This window comes from Spermophilus citellus, assembly GCF_964194105.1.
Source record: "Spermophilus citellus genome assembly, chromosome: 3".
NCBI classification, from domain to species: domain Eukaryota; kingdom Metazoa; phylum Chordata; class Mammalia; order Rodentia; family Sciuridae; genus Spermophilus; species Spermophilus citellus.
Genome location: NC_138184.1, coordinates 206,300,831 through 206,322,538, shown reverse-complemented (window position 1 = coordinate 206,322,538; position 21,708 = coordinate 206,300,831). Strand labels below are relative to the sequence as shown.

General features: G+C 33.1%; 1 protein-coding gene across 7 annotated transcripts in view; it reads left to right on the top strand.

The window, feature by feature from the left end:
- Positions 1–21,708, top strand: part of RUNDC3B (RUN domain containing 3B) — a 149,804-nt gene that overhangs the window by 11,593 nt on the left and 116,503 nt on the right. For all 7 annotated transcript variants that reach the window (XM_081287888.1, XM_081287884.1, XM_081287887.1 and 4 more), the window contains exon 2: positions 4,609–4,724. In XM_081287888.1, the coding sequence (XP_081144014.1) occupies positions 4,609–4,724 (116 nt within the window). The remainder of the gene's footprint in view (positions 1–4,608; positions 4,725–21,708) is intronic.

The following is a 21,708-nucleotide window of genomic DNA, read 5'->3' as shown; positions in this document are numbered from 1 at the left end:
ACAATCTCCAATAATCAATCTGCTTATATAGCAAGATAAGATGTTAATACTATAGTATCTCATTCTTTTTAAAAAATATTTATTTTTTAGTTGTAGTTGGACACAATACCTTTATTTTATTTATTTACTTTTTTAATGTGATGCTGAGGATGGAACCCAGGGCCTTGCATGTGCTGAGCGAGCCACAACCCCAGCTCAGTATCTCATTTTAAGGTGCTCAGATGAACAATTTTAAATTTTGAAAGTGCAGATAGGGTATGTATTTTAAAATATACTACTTCTCTCTTTCAAGAGAGTTAACTCTGCTGATTATAAGGATACATTGTAAGGAATTTTTACATTAGGTAATTTTTTTTTAAATGATAGAATAGAGACTTTTGAGTTTGGGGGTACAAACTTAAGGAAAGATGGTTGGAACTTTTTGTTGTTATTCCAATAAATGTTTATTTTCAGAATCAGGCAAATAGTTGAATTTGATGTATGGATAATAATCTGTAGATTTCTGCCAAAAGGATACATTAAAAGTATTTTTTCTCATTTTAAAATTATTTATATTATACAAAAAATGGAAAAATACACAAAATGTTTGTGAATTCTTGCATAACTCTTTCAAAAAGAAGGCATGTTACTAATTTCAATTTTTTAAAAATTTCTGATGTAAAATCTGACAAAGAAAATAAGCCTTCCATTGAACAGCTCTTATCACCTGTAGTCAATATTCTGTATTGTCATATCTCTTGGCTGTCAACTCCTTGTTGATTGTTGATGATGGCTATTATTTTAATAGCAGAGAATAGTTTACTCTGCTAATTATAAGGATACAGTGTAAGGAATCCTATAAGTTGGGTGTGAAATAATAGTAAGAAATCTCTCAGAATTTGAATATTTAGTGCTGGGGTTGTGGCTCAGTGGTAGAGCACTTGCCTTGTATGCACAGAGCACTGGGTTTGATCCTCAGTGCTACATAAGTAAATAAAATAAAGGTATTGTGTCTATCTACAACTAAAAATTTTTTTAAATTAAGAAAATGTTTGAGAAAGAATTTGGATACTTATGGTATATTTTAAAAAATTTAATGACTATTCTGAACCATTTTTAAATGTGACAGTTCTAGATGGTTTTATATACTTTAGTTATCTTCAGACTTATTTGATTTTTTTCCTACTCAATCTCTATGTATGTTAATGTATATAAATGTATTACTATTAGGAGACCTTAAATATTAGAGGTGAATTTCTACTTTTTAAATAGATTCTTTTCAATAAAAAGTAAAAAAAGAATTATTTTTGATTTTGTTGTTATACTTTTGCATTATTTTTAATTATAATTGTTACAAAACTAAACTGTGGAAGGAATTAATATAGTTATAATAAGCATCTTTTATAGTTTTGTTACTCATTTCTCTTCAGTGTATTATCAAAGGGATAAACATAATTCACATATTTTGAGGTTTGAAGGTTTTACTAATAATCATTTTTATTTCTTTTAAATTTTTTTAAAAAATTGTAGATGGAAAAATATCTTTATTTTATTTATTTATCTTTATGTAGTGCTGAGGATTGAATCCAGGGTCTCTCATGTGCTAGACTGAGATACACCTCTCACTGAGCTGCAACCCCAACCCAATCACTTTTATTTCTAAGCTAACAAAAATTTCCTGTGAATATTGAAGATGGAAAAAAATATTTTGAAATAGACATTTCAAAAATTATTTCAGAAATTTCATTATAAGTTGCTTTTATGTTAATTTTTTATTTTTTAACTCTTATGAAAAAGCTGTTACTTGGATTTGATTTGGTATTTTTAGATATTCATCAAATTGTCACCTTATTATTTAAAAATCACTCCTTTTCAAGAAATAGATGACTAATATTAATGTCATCATTATCAGGAAATAGCTCAACATCTGTGTGATATTTTTTAGACATACTGAAATTCTTTTTACAGGTTTGGTTTTTATAGCACATCTTAACTAGTTGCTGTGTTATAGCAGAAAGATTCTCATTACTCTGGCATAATGGAGCTAACTACATGACTTAGAACAGTAAGTGTTGAGTGGGAAGATTTAAATAGTTGGAAGTAAAACACAGATTCTGAGGAACTGATTTGCCTTCTGAAGTTTTGGTTCATGTTGATAGGAGAGCTTAAATACATATGATCAAGCAAAGCTGGGGAATATTCTTCTTCTTCATTATTAACCTTAATATAATAGAAATTATTTAAAATGCTTTTTCACTTGCCTTTTTGTACTTAGAAATAACAGAAGTTGTGTTTAATATGCTTTAGGGTATTTGGAATTTGGTTTTTGTTTTAGTTTTTTAGTCAGGTGTTGAGTTAAAAGTAATTTGGTGCTTTGAGATTCACCATCTTAGGTTTTTATCATGCACATAATATCTTTTATAGGAAAATTTAGCAGTTCTCCTAGCAATCTTCTTCATTCCCCACTGTTTGTCTTGGGCACTCAGATCTGTCTTCCCTGTAAGGCAGAACTTTAAAGGCACAGGACAAAGGAATTGTTAGAAGTGACAGTGTTTTGTATCCTGATTTTGATGATGAATATGCAAATCTATACATGTTAAAAAATAAACTTTTATTTTGCCACGACATTGGTAGGCATTTGAACATTTCTTTGCCATTCTTTCACTACAGAATTTTCAAATAAATCAATAAGTATTTCTTAAGTACAATGTTGAAGACATTGTCCTAGGTGCTGAGGAAGATACCACCATGCAGATGGCATGTTTCTGCCCTGGAGGAATTTGTATTTTAACAAGATAGGGATAGGCAGCACAAGTAATGGTTGTAAGTTAAACTGTAATTGTCTCTTAAGAGAGATGCAAACAAAATGCTAGTTAGTGTTAGGAATATGAAGGTAGACAATTCTTCATTGAAGAGATAGCATTTGAGCTGAGACCTAAACATTTTTTGATCTTTGACAATCAGAAATAGAAAGGACAGGGGCTGGGGATGTGGCTCAAGCGGTAGCGCGCTCGCCTGGCATGCGTGCGGCCCGGGTTCGATCCTCAGCACCACATACCAACAAAGATGTTGTGTCCGCCGAGAACTAAAAAATAAATATTAAAAAAAAAAAAAGAAATAGAAAGGACATTCTGATAGGAAGAACAAATATAAGTATTATTTATAGATGTGCAGGTTTTCTTATCTACAACTTATAAAAAACTGGATTTAGGCAGTTGTGGTGGTACATGCTTATAATACCAGCATTTCTGGCTGAGTCAGGAGGTATTGCAAGTTCAAAGGCAGCCTCAGAAACTTAAGGAAGCCATAAACAACTTAACAAGGCCCTGTCTCAAAATAAAAAAGGGCTAGGGATGTGTCTCAGTAGTTAAGCATCCCTGTGTTCAATCCCTGATATAAAAACAAAAATAAAAACAAACTGGGTTTGCAATTTATGAATGCTCACATCCTGTTTTATTCTATTTTGTGTTCAAAAACTCTGAAGTCTCAAAATCAAATTTATTACTAGTTCTCAGATTTTTCTGGACTTAAAGTGGGGTTATATCCTGATAAATCTATTATAAAATGAAAATGTTATAAATAAAAAATAGTTTAATATACCCAAGCTTCCAAACATTGTAGCTTAGCTTCACCCACCTTAAAAATGTTCAAAACACTTACTTTTTTTTTCTGCAGTTGAACAAAAATCATCTAACACAAATCCTATTTTATAATAAAGTGTTGAATAGTTCATGTAATTTATTGAATACTGTACTGAAGGTGAAAAATAATTTTGTGAGTATACTTTTACACCATCAAAAAGTTGAAAAATCATATGTAAACTATGGCAAATTGAGGCTTTTGAGTAGTTTGGAATTAATAGTTTAGATCTTATTTTGATTCTGATTTTAATAACTGTGAGGACAGAGAGCTATTTTATATTTATTTAAAAAATTTTTTTTGTAGTTTTAGATGGACAGCATTTATTTATTTTTTTTTATGTGGTGCTAAGGATTGAACCTAGTGCCTCACAGTGCTAGGCAAGCGTTCTGCCACTGAGCTATAGCCCCAGCCCCAGAGAGCTATTTTAAAGTCTTAGTTTGGTGAATAGGTAGTATCTTAAACTTTTCAGGCTGCTATACCAAAGTACCATAGACTGGGAATTTATAAATAATATGAATGTATTTTTCAGTTTTGGAGGCACCATAATTAAGGTGCTAGCAGATTAATTGTTTGGTAAAGGACATTGCTCCTGTTTGGTGCCTTCTGTATATCCTTACTGGGCAGAAGAAGCAAGCAACCTCCCTTGGACCTTTTCCACAAGGATGCCAATAAAAGAGCATCACCTCCCAGAAACTTCACCTCTTGGTACTATTGCTTTGGGGTTCAGATATGAACATATGAATCTGGGGAAGGCACATATTCAGACCATACCAGATATTAAGTATACAAGTGAAAAGCTTAGTTTTTATTTAAATTTATCTATTTACAGAGTGAATTTGAATAAATAGGATTTTCAGAATATATAATCTTATAAAATATTTCTATAATTCTTCCCCAAATTGCCTTTATCCCAGTTTTTTTATACTTACATGGTAAATGAATTAACTCTGCCTAAAAGCAACAATAATCTTTTTATCCCCTCCTTAGGTTTTCTGTGAAGACCCTCATTGATCGATCTTGCTTTGAGACAATTGATGATTCCTCTCCTGAATTTAACAATTTTGCAGCTATTTTGGAACAGATTCTAAGTCACCGGCTAAAAGGTAACAGCATTACTGTATTATTCATTCTCCTCAAAGTTTATATATATATATATATATATATAATCTTGAAATTTTAAGAAACAATAGAGTATGGTGTGTTTTAGATAGTAGCCATCTACATCTTTTTTTTTTTTTAAAGAGAGAGTGAGAGAGGGGAGAGAGAGAGAGAGAGAGAATTTTAATATTTATTTTTTAGTTCTCGGCGGACACAACATCTTTGTTGGTATGTGGTGCTGAGGATCGAACCCGGGCCGCACGCATGCCAGGCGAGCGCGCTACCGCTTGAGCCACATCCTCAGCCCGCCATCTACATCTTAAGAAACATAAAACTGCTTTCACAATGCATAATCTTTTGACCTTTGTTCCTAGAAAAGAATTTCTGTTCTCAATTTTACACTATCTCTAGGATGTGTTAAAAATGTCAAGTATATTTATTGCCATGTTCAAGAACAAAGTTGTTTTCCAAAAATAATAATAAAAGCTTAAAATTAAATGATAGCCCATCCCAAAGGTTACTAGATGATATTTTAGTGAGTTTATAAAAGAGCAGTCCAGGCACTTTGATTTCTTAGCATCTACTCCTTTAAATTAGAAATCTTTGAAATTTTTTGGCATTGAGTAGGTTAAAAAAAGATGTAAAAGAGATGTTTGACTTGATTTTTCTTTAATCAGTAAATATGTCTCTCTTAAAATTTAAAGGGGAATAATGGGAGCTATATTTTCTCTGAATTCTAACATTTAAAAAATATATCTATAAAAATATCAAGAATTATATAGTATAAATCTTACTAAAAATAATGACTTTTTACATTAATTCCATTATCTAGTCTTCAAAAGAAAACTAATCATTATGTTTTATTTTTTAATTTAATCTTTAAAGTGTTAATAGCATAGTTTTAAATTTATCATAGTAATCTACTTTGTTACTAGAATTTATAAGAATCTCCCAAGAGTAATCTAGAGGCTTTTTGTATTCTGTACTTTTTGATGTTGACAGCATTAAAGTTTTACTAAGCATTAGATCATTTGAGTAGTAGTCTTATTGGCCCATAGCAAAGAGATGAACTCACATGAGAGGAAAAACAAAATCTGAATTCTGTTAGCCGTATGCAGTTAAAATGGTGTCTATAGTATCACTGATGCTTTTCTATTGAAGTTGATTATTTTGCATCTTCAAAGGTTATTGCTGTACTTCCCCCCCTGCCCAGTTTCCTGCCATTAATATATTGCTTTTTATTAAAAATGTTTTCATAAAAACAAAGATATGGATGTATTTTGAGGTATTTTCAGTGTTATTATATTGTGTGATGATCATATCTTAAAATTATAAACATAAATTTATAAATAATACCTGACCAAAAACCATATAGAACACAGGAGACCCTAGTGTGCCTTATGTTAACAAGCTTTTTATCTTAAGACCCAACTTCCCTTGATTTGGTATACATTTAGTACACAATACTCTCACAAAATGTGTAGAAAACTTTCAACAGAAAAGAATAAGGCTGTGCTGAAATTTCCTTGATGAGTGATTTTTGCAGACTTACTACCATGTAATTGGACTTCTCCTACATGCTAGACTGCTTTCTTCTGAATACAAAATACAGATTGTGAACCTTCAGAATTACTTCTAAACAATCACGTATATTACTGTTACTTCTGAAAAATACTATAATGAACATTTAGTTCCTAGTTGATCTATAGGTAAGAATTCTGCTTAATGGGATTAAGACCACAAGAAAGCTGAAGCAGTAAGATTTGTGTTAATTTTCTAGACTAGGTAAGATCAGTAATTAAAAATACACTTAAAAAAAAGTCCCTATAAACTGACTATTATGATCACTGTAATATAGATATGAATCAGAAATGATATATAAATTTAATATGAATATTTTAAAGGCTCAAGTATCTGGAACTTTTGTATATTATTTTCCATTTTTTAGTTTCTAATATATTATATATTTATTTTACTTTTGAATAGGTTATATAAAATTTGATAGTACCCTGTGTTAGCTTAAAATTTAGTTATATATTAACTTTTACAAATTTTTCTTTATATAAGTATAAATTTAAAATATATAGATTTATGAGATTTTTAAGATTTATTTTTCTTCATCTACTACTTATTTTTAAAGTAAAGGACATTTGGTTTAAACGTTAAATTTTTCCAGAGAAAGATAAAATCTCCCTCAGGTACAATATAAGCTATGTTGACATAGGTAAATTGAAGCGATGACACAATTATCTATTTAATTCACTCTGAAAGACCCATTACTGAAGAAAAGGAGGCTTTTAAATCATAGACATTAATCTTATTTGCAGTAATCCCTCAGTAAGATGATGGTCTCACTTTTTCTAGAATATGTCTGAGAAGTAGGGATTAATTATAGAATATTAAAAATGAAAGAGACTTTCTTCTTTTAATATGACCCCCACATATGCTAATAAAAGCCATTGCAGAGCTGGGGGTGTAGCTCAATGGTAGAACACTTGCCTGATATGTGTGAGGCACTGGGTTTGATTCTCAGCACCACATAAAAACAAATATATAAAATAAAGGTATTGTGTCCACCCACAACCCACAACCCTCCAAAAAATACTATTGCAGAAGCTGGGTATATAAGTGGAATGTTTTGTTGAAGCCAGGGTTTTGAATTTAGGCATTTTTCTTGCACAGCAACAATTGTACTTCCCACCCCACAACTCCATACCACCATTTCAGGTAGCACCAAGGATCCCAGATTAAGAAACACTGTTCTGTACTAGTCTTGTCTCCCACTGAAATAATCCACTCAACAATATTTCTAACTGGTGGACATATAGTTTTTTGTGTAAATACTTCTGATCTCTGGGAACTTATTAAAGTAGTCCATTCACATTTTTTTTGGACAGTTCACATTGTTAGGAAGTTCTTAGGTATGCAAAACTAACCTATCTTCTATGCTTTGATCTTTTTCTGCTACTTTCATTTTTAATATTCTATGATTAATCCCTACTTCTCAGACATATCCTAGAAAAAGTAAGACTATCATTTTCTACTACTTTAAAAAATGTGCTTAATAAATATTTTAAAATTAACATTTCCTTCATTTGCTCTTTTTCTCTTGTAAGATATTTCTAGTTCCTTCAATCTTCTGGAATCACCACAGTCTTAGCTATTCTTCTGATTTATCACTGATTTGTCTTAAAATTTGGGTTAGGTAAAATACTTCAGATAGGCTAAATTCTGTACTAGTCAGAATTTTAAATTACATTGATTTTTGTTTTTATTTCTACATCACATATTTGGTTGACATGAAGTTGAACCCATGTGAAATCCCAAGACTTTTTAAAAGTTGATTACTTCTGATCTTTTTTTTCTCTAAATTAGTTTATCTGAGCTGAAGTTTGATAAGGATAAATGCAATATAATTTCTTTCGTCAACCATTTTAGAGATAGGTGAGATGACTATGAAAAATCCAATTATGGTCATGTGTTGCTTAAGGTGGGGATACATTTTGAGAAATGCATTGTTCATCAATGTGCAAACATCATAGACTGTATTTATACAAAATAAGGTGGCTACAACATCACTAAGAGATACAATCTATAGGATCACTATGGTACATATTATCTACTGTTGAGTGAAATCTTGTTATATGGGACATGAGTGTAAGTGGAAAGCTAACCCCATGTTCATGGATTAGAAGATGAATATGCATAAAATATCGATACTGCCAAAACTATCTATAAATTCAATGCAGTGGCTATCAAAATTACAATGACATTTTCAACAGAAAAAAAATCCTGAAATTGACATAAAACCACAAAAGATTCTGAATAGCCTAAGTAAATCTGAGAGCAAAAAGAACAAAACTTGAGACTGCAGACCAGAGACATCAAATTATATTACAAAGCTACAATAATCAAAATAACATGGTGTTGGCATAAACAAGGACAGCTAAACCAATGGAATAGCATATAGAGTCCAAAAATAAATCCAAACATTGATTTTAGATGAAGTAAACCAGAGATATAAAGGATAATATCTTCAGTAAATAGTGTTAACACAATTGAATATTGACATGCATGCAGAAGAATTAAATTAAACCTTTATCTCATACCATATATAAAAATCAAAGTGGATCAAAGATTTAAATGTAAGACCTAAATAATAAATAATAAATAAAGCTACTAGAAGAAAATGGGAATATCTCTCTGATATTAGTCTCATCTGAGCAATGGTTTTTTTTAATATGAATTCAAAAGGGCAGGCAAAAAAAGCAAAAATAGACATCTGGAATTAGATCAAACTAAAATGTTTCTGTGTGACCAAGGAAATAATCAACAGAGTAAAGAGAAACCCACAGAATGGGAGAAAATATTTGTAAACCACAAATCTGATAAGGAGTTCATATACAAAATACATAAGGAACTTAAATAACCCAAACAGTGAAAAAACAAATAACCTGATCACAAAATGGGCAAAAGACTTGAATAAACAAGTACTGGCAAGGTTATGTACTGTTGCCCTACTGGTGGGAATGTAGTATAACCGTTATAGAAAACAGTATGGAAGTTCTTATTTTAAGTGAAAAGAGAACTCTCTTACGATCAAGAAATCCCACTTCTGGGTACAAATCCAAAAAAAAAAAAAAAAAAGAAATCAGTATGTCAAAGAAATATTAGTATTCCTGTGTTAATTGCAGAATTGAATTATTCTCATTATCCAAGATAAGGAATCAATTTAAGTGTCCATCTCAGATGAATAGATAAAGAAACTGTTATATGTATACAGTGGAGTACCATTCAGCCTTTAAAGAGAAGGAAATTCTGTCATTTGTGACAAGGTGGATGAACCTGGAAGACATGTTAAATGAAATGAACCCAGATATAAAAAGGCCCATACTGCATTGTCTCACTTATATATGGGATCTAAAAAATTTTGATCTCCTACAAGTAGAGAGTAGAATGGTGATTACAAGGTGGTGGGGACATGTTGGTCAAAAGATAAAAATTTTTGGTTAGGTAGCAGGAATATGTTCAAAAGATCTGTTGTACAATTTGAAAACTATAACAGTTTATTGGATATTATAACATTTCTAAGAGTGTGTTTTTTTTTTTAAGAGAGAGAGATAGAGAGAGAGAGAGAGAGAGAGAGAATCCTTCAATATTCATTTTTTAGTTATTGGCGGAGACATCTTTGTTTGTATGTGGTGCTGAGGATCGAACCCGGGCCGCACGCATGCCAGGCAAGCGCGCTACCACTTGAGCCACATCCCCAGCCCAGAGAGTGTGTTTTATGTTCTCTTCACACACATGCACGCACACACATATACAATCATAGTATGTGAGTGCTATGTCTGAAAATAATGTGTTGGGAATTTAGCTTCCAGTGTAATGGTGTTGGTAAGTGGGGTGTTTGGGACTTGTTTAGATTGCATTTGAATTAAGTTCTGGTGAATGGACTAATGCGCATATAAAAGGGCTTGACAGAAAGAGTTTGTCCTTTTTTTTTTCCTTTCTGCTTTTTTGCTGTGGGAGAATAAAGTATTCCTTTTCTCTGAAGGACACAACATTTTGAGTGCTTCTCAAAAGCATGCACTAGACTCTCATCAGACACCAAACCTACTGTAACCTTTATCTTGGACTTCCCAGCCTCCAGAACTGAGAATAAATTTCTGGTTTTTTAAAGATTATTCACTCTCAGGTATTCTGTTATAGCAGCACAGAACAAGCTAAGACAGAAATGTAATGAATGTTAATTAGCTACATTCTATATATGTATTTATGGACAATCTATACCATATATATTATTTGCATTTGATACCATTTGTATTCCATAGCATTATATTATATTGCATTTGATATGTATGTATTTAATTTTGTCAGCCCAAAAACATTTTTTAAAGAAGTTTTTAAAAAGAAAAGGAGTTGATTGGGCCTGGGGTTTTGGTGGTACAGTGCTTGCCTAGCATGTGTGTGTCCCTGGGTTCGATCCTCAGCACCACATATAAATAAATAAATAAAATAAAGGTATTGTGTCCAACAACAACTAAAAAAAAAAAAAAAAAAAGAAAGAAAAAGAAAAATACTTGTTAAAGTCTAAGGTTTTTCCAGGAGAAAAGAAAGAAAAAAAGAGTAGACTGTGAAAGTAGAAAATATGGTATGCAAAAACAAAGAAGAAAGAAAATATGGTATGCATTGATAGAGTAAAGAACTCCTAGAAATAGGTTGGCTGGGTAAGAGAAAGCTGAGAAGAGGTCTGATATAGATATTCCAGACTCTATGTGGCCATTACCCAAGAAAACCTGAAAGGAAGAGCATGTTTTGGAAAAAGGAAAAACACAAAGGTTGGTTTGGACACCAAGGAAAACAAGATAAAAGAAAAATGGCAAAATGAAGAGAAGTTAGTTAGATAGAAAAGACTCATTATTCAAAACAAAGTTAGTTTTAGTTAAAATTAAATGGGTAGCTTCAAAAAGCTTAATTCTTTGAGGAGAAAAACAGCTGGTCTGTTTTTTTTTAAACTTGTTAGTTGTATCATGATTTACCATTACCTTTCTTGCAGTGTTATTCATACTTCAGTTTTATTCAGTGTCACTAAGCCACTTAAAATTCTGATTACTCATTCAAAACTATACTGTGTTGGATGCAGTGGCACACGCCTGTAATCCCAGAGGCTCAGGAAGCTGAGACAGGAGGATTGCCATTTCAAGCCAGCCTCAGCAATGGTGAGGCACTAAGCAACTCAGTGTGACCCTATCTAAATAAATACAAAATAGGGCTGGGGATGTGGCTCAGTGGTCGAGTGCCCCTGAGTTCAATCCCTATTTCCCTCCACTGCCCCCCAAAATAATGGGTGATCTATAAATATGTTTGTTCACTTATTTATTCAGTTACTATTTAGTGAGGTACTGTTGTACTGGGCATATATTACTGAATAAAACAAAAATCCTTGCCTTCATGACTTATTCGTTCTTTAAACAGGGAAAACAATTAGGAGGACTTCTACTTTTGAGAAGATGAAATTGACATAATTATCAGTCACTAAGTACAACCACAATCCCTGGACATTTTAGATAATAGAAGCACAAGGAGACTCTGAAAGGTAGAAGAAGAAAGATTGCCTGGGAACCTCAGGAATGCTACAGTAATAGGTTTCCTGGATTTTCTTTTTATTTCATACATCCCACATTGGGTGCCGGATAAGCCAGGAATCTACAAATGTCAGTAGGCACAGAAAACAAAACAGAATAAAATCCTAGGAAGACCCTGTTCTCTTTAGCCAAACAACAAGGAAGAGAGCAGCCTAGCAAAAAAGAAAACTTTTAGACAGTAATCTGTTCTACCTTAGCTAAACACCACAGAAAAACTATGGCATCATCCACTCCAGAAAAAGCTGAATAGGGAGCTCAGAATTCTATCCTTATGAGGCTGTATGTTTTTCAGGGTATCCCAAAACCACAATGAGGGTAGGATCAAAAACACCCAACAGGAGCTGCAGCTCTTCCCTCCTGCCTGTTCATGAGCCTTTCCTGCTGTTGATGTACACCACAACACATAGGGGAGCCTGTTCTTCCATCTCACCTAGCAATAATGAGGTGCTATTTTCCTATCATGCTGAGGTGGCATCAGAAGGGCCTGTTAAAAGAGTTATGGCTTTTACTGTCATGCAGCAGAAGGGAGGCCACCCAGTGCAATGTGAGTGGAGACCATGTAGGAAGTATAAACTTATATCCCCATTAGCATTAATGAGAACTCCCCCCTTGGATTTCAGAGGAGGCCAGTTGGGAAACTTGGACTTCTCCCTCTACTTAACAGTAATGAAGTGGTACCCACCCCCACTTTCCCTTCTGGAGTAGTGTCATATAAATTCAGTTAAAACAGAAAGTTCAAATAAGATCCAGAATCTCAAATAATATGAGCATATCCAGGTTTCAGTTGAAAACCACTCATCATACCAAGAACTAGGAAGAACACAGAAGACAATAGATGTCAACACTGAGATGTCAGAGAATTAGAATTAATGACAATGATTATAAAATGCCCATGATAAAAATATTTCAGTGAGCAATTACAAACGTACTTAACAAACAGAAAAAATAGAAAGCCTCAGTAAAGAAATAGAAGATATAAAGAACCAAGTGAAAGTTTGGTGCTAAAAAAATACAAAATCAAAATAGAAAGCTCAGTCAATGGGCCCAACAGGAAAATGGACATGGGATAAAAATAATCAGTAGACTAGAAGATAGAATAGATATTTCCTAATCATAACAGAAAAATTAGACTTAAATGAACAGAGCCTCAGGGACCTGCTGGAATTATAATAGAAGATGACTCCTGTCATCAGAGTTCTTAAAAGAGAGGAGAAAGATGATGGTACTGAAAAAATACTGAAATAATGGTTGAAAATTACCCAAACTTGGCAAGAGACATGAACACATAGCTGCAAGAAACCGAGCAAATTCTAAGAGGAAAAACTGAAAGAAATTCATACCTCAACATAATTAAACTTCTGAGAATTAGAGACAAAGAGACATGTTGAAAATAGCCAGAGAAAAATGACTCCTTGTCTTTAGTTAAAAAAACAACTCTAATGTCAAGAGATTTCTTGTCAGAAACCATGGAACCCCCCCCCCCCCACTCCCCAAAAAAGAAACCATGGAGCCCAAAAGATGTGGCCCAATATATTTCCAATGCTGAAAGACTAGAATTGTCAACACAGAATGCTATATAATACAGAATTCCCTTGAGAAATTGAGGGAAAATTAAGACATTTTGTATGAAAGAAAGCTAAAAATTTGGTCTCAGCAGACTTACCTACAAGTAATGGCTAAAGAACCTTCTTTTGGCAAAAAAGAACTGATAAAGAGCTTTGGGATATCAGGAAGAATACAATGAGAGAAAATGTAGGTGAATGTAATAGATATTTTTTATTTTAATTTTTAGTTTTGTGTTTGTTCCTTCTCGGTTTCTTTATTTTCTTTTTCCTGTCTTCCTATGGGTTATTTGCACATTGTTTAGAATTTCATTTTTAATTATCTATTGTTCTTGACTGTATCTTTTTTTGTGCAGGTTTTTCACTGGTTGTTCAAGATATTTGTCTATTTATATACATGAATATGTATAGAAAGTCTTGGCACAGTCTATTTGGTATCATTTTCTAGTCTGAAATTAAAAAGTTACCTTATGACCTTTGCCCCACTGCTTTATAGTATAATCATTTCAAGTATGTATTATACATATTTTTAAAATTTTTTTAGCTTTAGATGGCTACAATACCTTTATTTTATTTGTTTATTTTTACGTGGTGCTGGGGATCGAACCCAGTTCCTCACGCATGCTAGGCAAGCGCTCTGTCACTGAGCCACAACCTTGGCCCTATTATACATATTTTATGACCACATCAGATAGTGTTACAATTTTGTCTCCCACTACACATAATTTAGAAAACTCAAGAGGAGACAGCAACCTTTTGTTCCTGTATTTGTACTGCACATCACGATTGCTGAGGTATCCAACACACTGTGGGATTTATGAGGCAAAAAGAAGGCCCAATGAAGTTCCTATCATGTCATTCCTCAGTTTCTGAGGTCCTTGGCAAGTCTTCCTTTTTATCTCCACCTTCAGAATCTTACATTTTATATGTAATGTCCAAGGTTTTTAGTTGTATTTAGCAAGAAAGCACAGCTATTTTATCTTGTCCTAGATCCAGAAGTCACTTTTAATTTTTTAAGGTGAAGAATTGCATCAATAATTTTTAATGTGTATTTTTTAAGTTGTAGGTGGACACAGTACCTTTATTTTATTTTTATGTGGTGCTGAGGAACATGTGCCAGGCAAGTGCTCTACCACTGAGCCCCAGCCCCAGCCCTAGTTTTCCTAGTGTTGAATTATTTATATATTCTTAGGATAAATCCAACTGGACACTGAGATATTGGTTTTTTTAAAAAATTTTTTTAGGGGCTGGGGATGTGGCTCAAGCGGTAGCACGCTCGCCTGGCATGCGTGCGGCCCAAGTTCGATCCTCGGCACCACATACCAACAAAGATATTGTGTCCGCCGAGAACTAAAAAATAAATATTAAAAAAATTCTCTCTCTCTCTCTCTCTCTCTCTCTCTCTCTCTCTCTCTCTCTCTCTCCTCTCTCACTCTCTCTTTAAAAAAAATTTTTAGTTTTATTTTTTAGTTGTTGATAGACCTTTATTTATATGCAGTGCTGAGAATCAAACCCAGTGCCTCACACATGCCAGGCAAGTGCACTATCATTGAACCACAGCCCCAGCCCCTCAGATATTGTTTTAATATATTTTTTTCTGATTTAGAATTTAGTTTGCTAATATTTTAGAAGTTTGATTATGCTCACAGTAAAATTTGTCTGTAATTTTTCTGTTTTGTACTTGCTTTTTGTTATAAAAGTTTTACTAGCCTCATAAAATGTTTGGAGGTGTTTAATCTTTTTTAGTTATTTGGAAGAATTTTGTATAAGCTTGGAATCATCATTTAGTAGAATTTGCCTGTAAAACTGTATAGGTTGGGGGTGGGGAGAAAAAGGATTTTAACTACTAATCTATGTTCTTTAATGCTTGTAGGTCTGCTTAAGCTTTTCTTATGATCTATATTTTTCTGAATTGTTGTCACAATTGTCTATTATATATACTATTAATTCTAAAATAATTTTTTTAGTTGTCAATGAACCATTATTATGCAGTGCTGAGAATTGAACCCAGTGCCTCACACATGCTAGGCAAATGCTCTACCACTGAGCTACAACCCCAGCTCTATATACTGTTAATTTAAAAGTATTTAGTTAGGTAGAAAGATAGAATTTTTTCTTGAATGTTACCACTTAAAATAGATGAGTGATTTTTTAAAAGTTAAAATTCTCTAAGGAGTTGTAAAGACTAAATTTTTTATATCTTTATGACATTGTTCAAACTAGGATTCTGATTTTTAAAAAAACACTTCCTTTTCTTATCATTTGTCAGCTATCTCCCTCCTGTGAGGAATATGACATATTTAATTGATGCTGCTGTTAATGAGTGAATCAAAAATTCTGTCAATGGGCTGGGTTTGTGGCTCAGTGGCAAGAGTGCTTGCCTTTCATGTATGAGGTACTGGGTTCGATCCTCAGCACCACATATAAATAAATAAATAAATAAATAAAGGAACTGTGTCCATCCACAACTAAAAAAAAATTAAAGAAAAATTTCTGTCAATGAACACTTGGTAAGACTTTCCACACAGACATTAGCTAGTTGGTCCCTTTGTGTTTTTAATATCAGTTATTCATTATTTTGTTTGCTTCAATATTTTTGTTTTTAGTTCTTTTTTATTTTGTGGTTATCCATTTCTTTTTTTTCTTGATAAGTATTGGCAGAGATATGTCGGTTTTATTAGTCTTTTAAATAACTAACTTGAGGCTTTGTTGATCATTTGTTTGCTAAATAACCATTTATTTTCTAGTTCAGCTACATTTTCCCCTTTTCTCTCTCTATTCCTGTTTATCTAATTACTTCTTAATAAGTTTTGCCTACTTATTGCCTTCTTCCTCTTCTATGTATTATTGAATTCTAATTTTTTCACTATATTCTTCTTATTTGTAATGACTTCCATAAGGAAAATTATTATTTTTTCTCCTCTATCTTTTCTTCAATAACTTGGGTTCTATTTTCTTCTTTTTTATATTCTGTATGTACATTTTTATATATTATAACCATCAAAAGTTACTATTCAGAAAGCTAACTAAAAATGTTTGCCAAGGTGGAGTAAATACAGCTGCTGTAACAAAATACTATGAACTAAGAAGCTTAAGTAACAGAAGTTTATTTCCCAGTTCTGGAGGATGGGAAGTCCAAGATCAAGGAAGCAGAATGATTCACTTTCCAGACAGGACTCTCTTCCTGGCTTATAGGTAGATGGTCAGTTTTTCACTGTGTTCTCACATGTTGGAAAGGGAAAAAGAGTTCTTTGGTGTCTCTAGCTCCACCCTTATACTTCATTTAACTCTACTTGCCTCATTACAAGTCCTGTCCCCAAATATAGCTATACAAGGGAAAGAGGTTTTGCATATGAATTTCAGGGGAGCATAACTTAGTTCATAGCACCCTCCCATTTATTACAGCAAAAACTCTAGACAGAATACAGAAAACTGCTTGTATACTTGTTACTTCAAAAGTAAACCATAGCAGTTAGGTTGGGAAGGGAAATTAAAATTTGAAGAACCAGTGTAGGAATGTGTGACTAGTATATTTTTCTTCTCCTATATCATCATTTTTAATTCAAGTATCTAGCAAAAACCTCCAACAGTAACCTTTTCTTTTTTATCAGAGGATCAGGAAAAGAAGCCTCTTCAAGCCAAAGGGTATTAAGGAATTCCTAGTCTCTTTTCTGTTTTATCCCCCCAAGAGGGGGCTTGAGTCCTTCAGAACTGTTACAGTGTAGTAAGTAAGAATTCTAAGAGAAACATTTTTATCCTTCTAGAATGACTTGAACAATGAGGTATCTAGGAGCTGGCATGTTTTTCAGGGAAGAGAGAACTGGTAAAGAGTGTCATAATTCTATTTGATCCTAACTATCCCAAGACTTTGAAAACAGAGCTAGGAATCCTCCATCCAAGTCCCTGAGTGGCACATGCACCAAAAGAAGCTTAAGGCTTTATAAACTAAACTTGTATTAGTACCTTTGCTTACTTGAGGCAAGGATTTACTATCTAAATCTGACTCCCTGTCAAACCAAACAAAAAAGTCTATGTACTCTAAAAGCTTTTAATAGGACTCAAAGAGTCTGAATATAAGATTTAAAAAATTCAGAATAAACTACAAAAATTGCCTTACATACAAAAACAAAACAAAACAAAAAGTTTGACTAATTCTCAAAGGAAAAGACTATCAAGATACCCATCCTGAGGTGACCCAGATGTTGGAATCATCAGGCAAAGATGTTTCAGTATCCATTATAACCATCTTCCATTATGAAGAGCAAACCCTCTTGAAGAGAAAAATAGACGTTCTGAGTAAAGAAATAAAACCTTGAAAAAGAACCATGGGAAATTTGTAACTTAAAAAGTAAACTATCCAAAATAAAACACTGACTAGATGAAGTTATGTAGCAGAATAAAAATAATAGAAATGCATATGTGAATTTAAAAGTACATCAATAAGGTCTGGGAATACAGCTCAGTTGGTAGAGTGCTTACTTTGCATGCAAAAGACCCCTGGGTTCAATCCCCTGCACCACCGAAAAAAAATGAACAGGGTCTCAGGAATCTCTCAGACAAAAGAAAAATACATTACATGGTGTCATTGGAGGCACAGAAGGAGCAGAGGAAAAGATTTCACCAGAAGATACATTTGGAGAAATAGTAGCTAAAAATTTCTGGATATGGTGACAAGAAATGTATATTCAAGAATCTCAGCAAGCTATTTGACAAAATCAGCATTCTTTTATGATAAAACTTTTAACAATTAAGAAGGAATGTACCTTAATATAGTAAAGGCCACATATGGCAAGCCCACAGTTAACATTATGCTCAATGGAAAAGCTGAAAGGTTTTCTCTTGAGATCAGAAACAACACGTGGATGCCCACTTTCACCACTCCTATTCAACATATACTGGAAGTCCTATCCAGATTAATAACGCAAGAAAAATAAAATATGTCTCTTATGGCTTGGATACATGTGTTGATGCAGAGATATTCAAAGGTGAAATGATTAGATTATGAGAGCTATAATCGAATGGGTCCATTCTAATTTGAATAGACTAACTGTAGGCAGGTGATGTGTGGCTGGAAGAGGTAGATCACTAGGGGTACAGAGGAAGGGTTCATCTTCCCAGAAGCCTTTTTTCTTCTCTCTCCACCATGAGTGGAGTAGTATTCCTCTCCCATGCCTTCCTTTGCTATGATGTTCTGTCTCACCTTGGGTCTAGAGCAATATTGTTGGCCGATCTTGAACTAAACCTCTGATACTGTAAGCCAAAATAAACTTTTTTCTCCTCTAATTTGTTCTTGTCGGGTATTGTGGTGAGAGTGATGAAAATCTAACACAGTACCCATATTGGAAAGGGAGAAGATAAATTATCCCTGTTTGCAGATTACATGATCTTGTATGTACAAAACCCTGAAGACTCCACCAAAAAAACTGTTAGAATAAACAAATTCAGTAAAGCTTCAGAATATAAAAATCAACTTACAAAAGTCAATTGCATTTATATGTACCAATAATAAGCTAAAAAATTAAGCAAATAGTTCTATTTATCATAATATTGAAGGAATAAAATACCCAAACTCTGTACAATGAAAACTGTAAAACATTGATGGAAGACATTGAAAAACACACATTGAAAAATGAAAGGAAAGATATCCCATGTTCATAGATTGTATGCATAGTTAAAAGGATAGCCGGGTGTGGTGGTACATGCCTGTAATACCAGAAGCTCGGGAGGCTGAGACAGGAGGATCTCAAGTTCAAAACCAGCCGCAGCAATGGAGAGGCACTAAACAACTCAGTGAAACCCTATCTGTAAATAAAATACGAAATAGTGCTGGGGATGTGGCTCTGTTATTGAGGGCCCCTGAGTTCAATCCCCAGTACCTAAAAAAAAAAAAAAAAAAGAAAGGAATAAAAAAAGAATGCGCATACAGATTCAATGCAGTACCTAACAAAATTCCAATGAGATTTTTCACAGAAAAATAAACAAATCCTGAAATTATTATGGAATTACAAAAGATCCTGACTAGCCAGAGCAATCCTGAGCAAATAGAATGAAGCTTCAGGTGTCACACTTCCTGATTTGAAGCATATTGCAGAGCTATAGTAATAAATGCAGTATTGTATGAACATAAACACAGACATACACACCAATGGAACAGAATAGAGAGCCCACAAATTATTCTCCACATAATTTTCAATAAGTGCATGATGTGGGAAGGATAGACTGCACAAAAAAATACTGTTCAAAAACTTGTTTATCTACATCCACAAAGGTAAAATTGGACCCGTAAAGAGGGTTATTAAAGAGTTAAGGTTATGGCCTGAAATGTAAAACTTAGAATAAAACGTAGGGGAAACGCTCCTTGACACTAATCTCAGCAATGATTTCTTTTTTTTAAGATTTGACACAAAAAGCACATACAACAAAACAGAAATAAACAAATTGAACTATATCAAATTGTTTATTCACAGAAAACAGTAAACAAGATGAAAAGATAACTGACAGAATGGAGAAAATATTTATAAACCATATATCACTTATGGGTTAAAATACCCAGGATATATAAGAAACTCATACAACTCAATAGCAAAACAGATTTAAAAACTGATTAAAAAAATGGAAAAGGCCCTGAATAGACATTTTTACAAAAAAGGTATGCAAATGGCTAGTAGGTATACAAAGAGATATTCATATCATTATCATCAAGGAAATACAAGTAAAAACTATCACCTCACACCTGTTAGGATGCTATTATAAGAACATCAAAAGAAACAAATATTGGTGAAAAGGGATCCCTCGAATGCTGTTGGTGAAAAGGCAAATTAGTATAGCTTTTATGGAACACAGAATTGAGATGACTCAAAAAATTAAAAGTAGAACTAAAACATGATCCAGAAATTTCTCTTCTGGGCATATAGAAAAAAGAAATAACATCACTATTTCAAAGAGACATTTGCACTTTCAGATTTACTGCAGCATTATTTACAATATTCACAATAACTAAGATATGAATACAACCTAAATACCCATTGGTATTTTGAAAATTCTTGACAAGTAGATGGATAACCATTTGATAACCATTGACAAATAGATGGATAAAGAAACTATTGTATATGTACACAAGGAATACGATTCAGCCTTAACAATGCAGGAAATTCTGCCATTTGTAATAATTTGGATAAACTTAAGAGGATGACACTATGCTAAGAGAAGCCAGGCACAAAAAGACAAATACTATATGATATCACTTACATGTGGAATCTGTGTTACAAAAAAAAAAAGTCAAACTTTTAATTACAGAGAATGAAGTTGATTACCAAAGGCTATGTAAAGTTGATTACAGAGAGGAATGGGAAAATATCTACAGAAGTGCAATCTAGTACATTATGGTGACTGTAGTTAATAATAAATTGTACTTGAAAATGACTAAGAGAGTAGATCGCATACGTTCTCAACACGTACACACACAATTGAATAAATCAAGAAACCCAGAAACCCTACAAAGACAAATTCAGTTAACCACTTCTAGACAACATCAAAATCAAACTTCTGAAAACAAAAGATTAAAAACTTTTTGACAGCAACCAGAGAAATATAATTTATTATGTTGAGGAAACAACAATTCAAATGACTGCAGGTTTTTCAACAGGAACCATGAAAGACAGAAGACAGTGGAACAGCATCTTTAAAGTTCTGAAAGAAAACAACTGCTAACTCACAATTCTATACTCAGTGAAAACACACTTCAGAAATGAAGATGAAATAAAGAAATTTCAGAAAAACTCAGAATTGTCATTAGCACACCTGGACTAAAACCAGTGCTAACAAAAGTTTTGGGGCTCCAAGAAGTGATATCAGAAGAAAACTTGGAACTTCGTGAATGAAGAAAGAGCAACAGAAATGGTAAATATTCAAGTAAATATGGCAGATTGTTTTTTTTTCTCTTAAGACCTTTCAAAAATAACTATTGAAAGCAAAAATTATGTCATTGCTTGTGGGAGGCTTTAATGTTCTTATATGTAATAAAAGTGACATTTAAAACAGGCTGGAAAGCAAAGAGCTATATGTGATTATATGTTACTTGACATGGTAAAATGTATTGACTATTAAGAGTTAGGCATGGCTGGGGATGTGGCTCAAGCGGTAGCGCGCTCGCCTGGCATGCGTGCAGCCCGGGTTCGATCCTCAGCACCACATACCAACAAAGATGTTGTGTCCGCCGAGAACTGAAAAATAAATATTGAAAATTCTCTCTCTCTCTCTCTCTCTCTCTCTGTCTCTCCCTT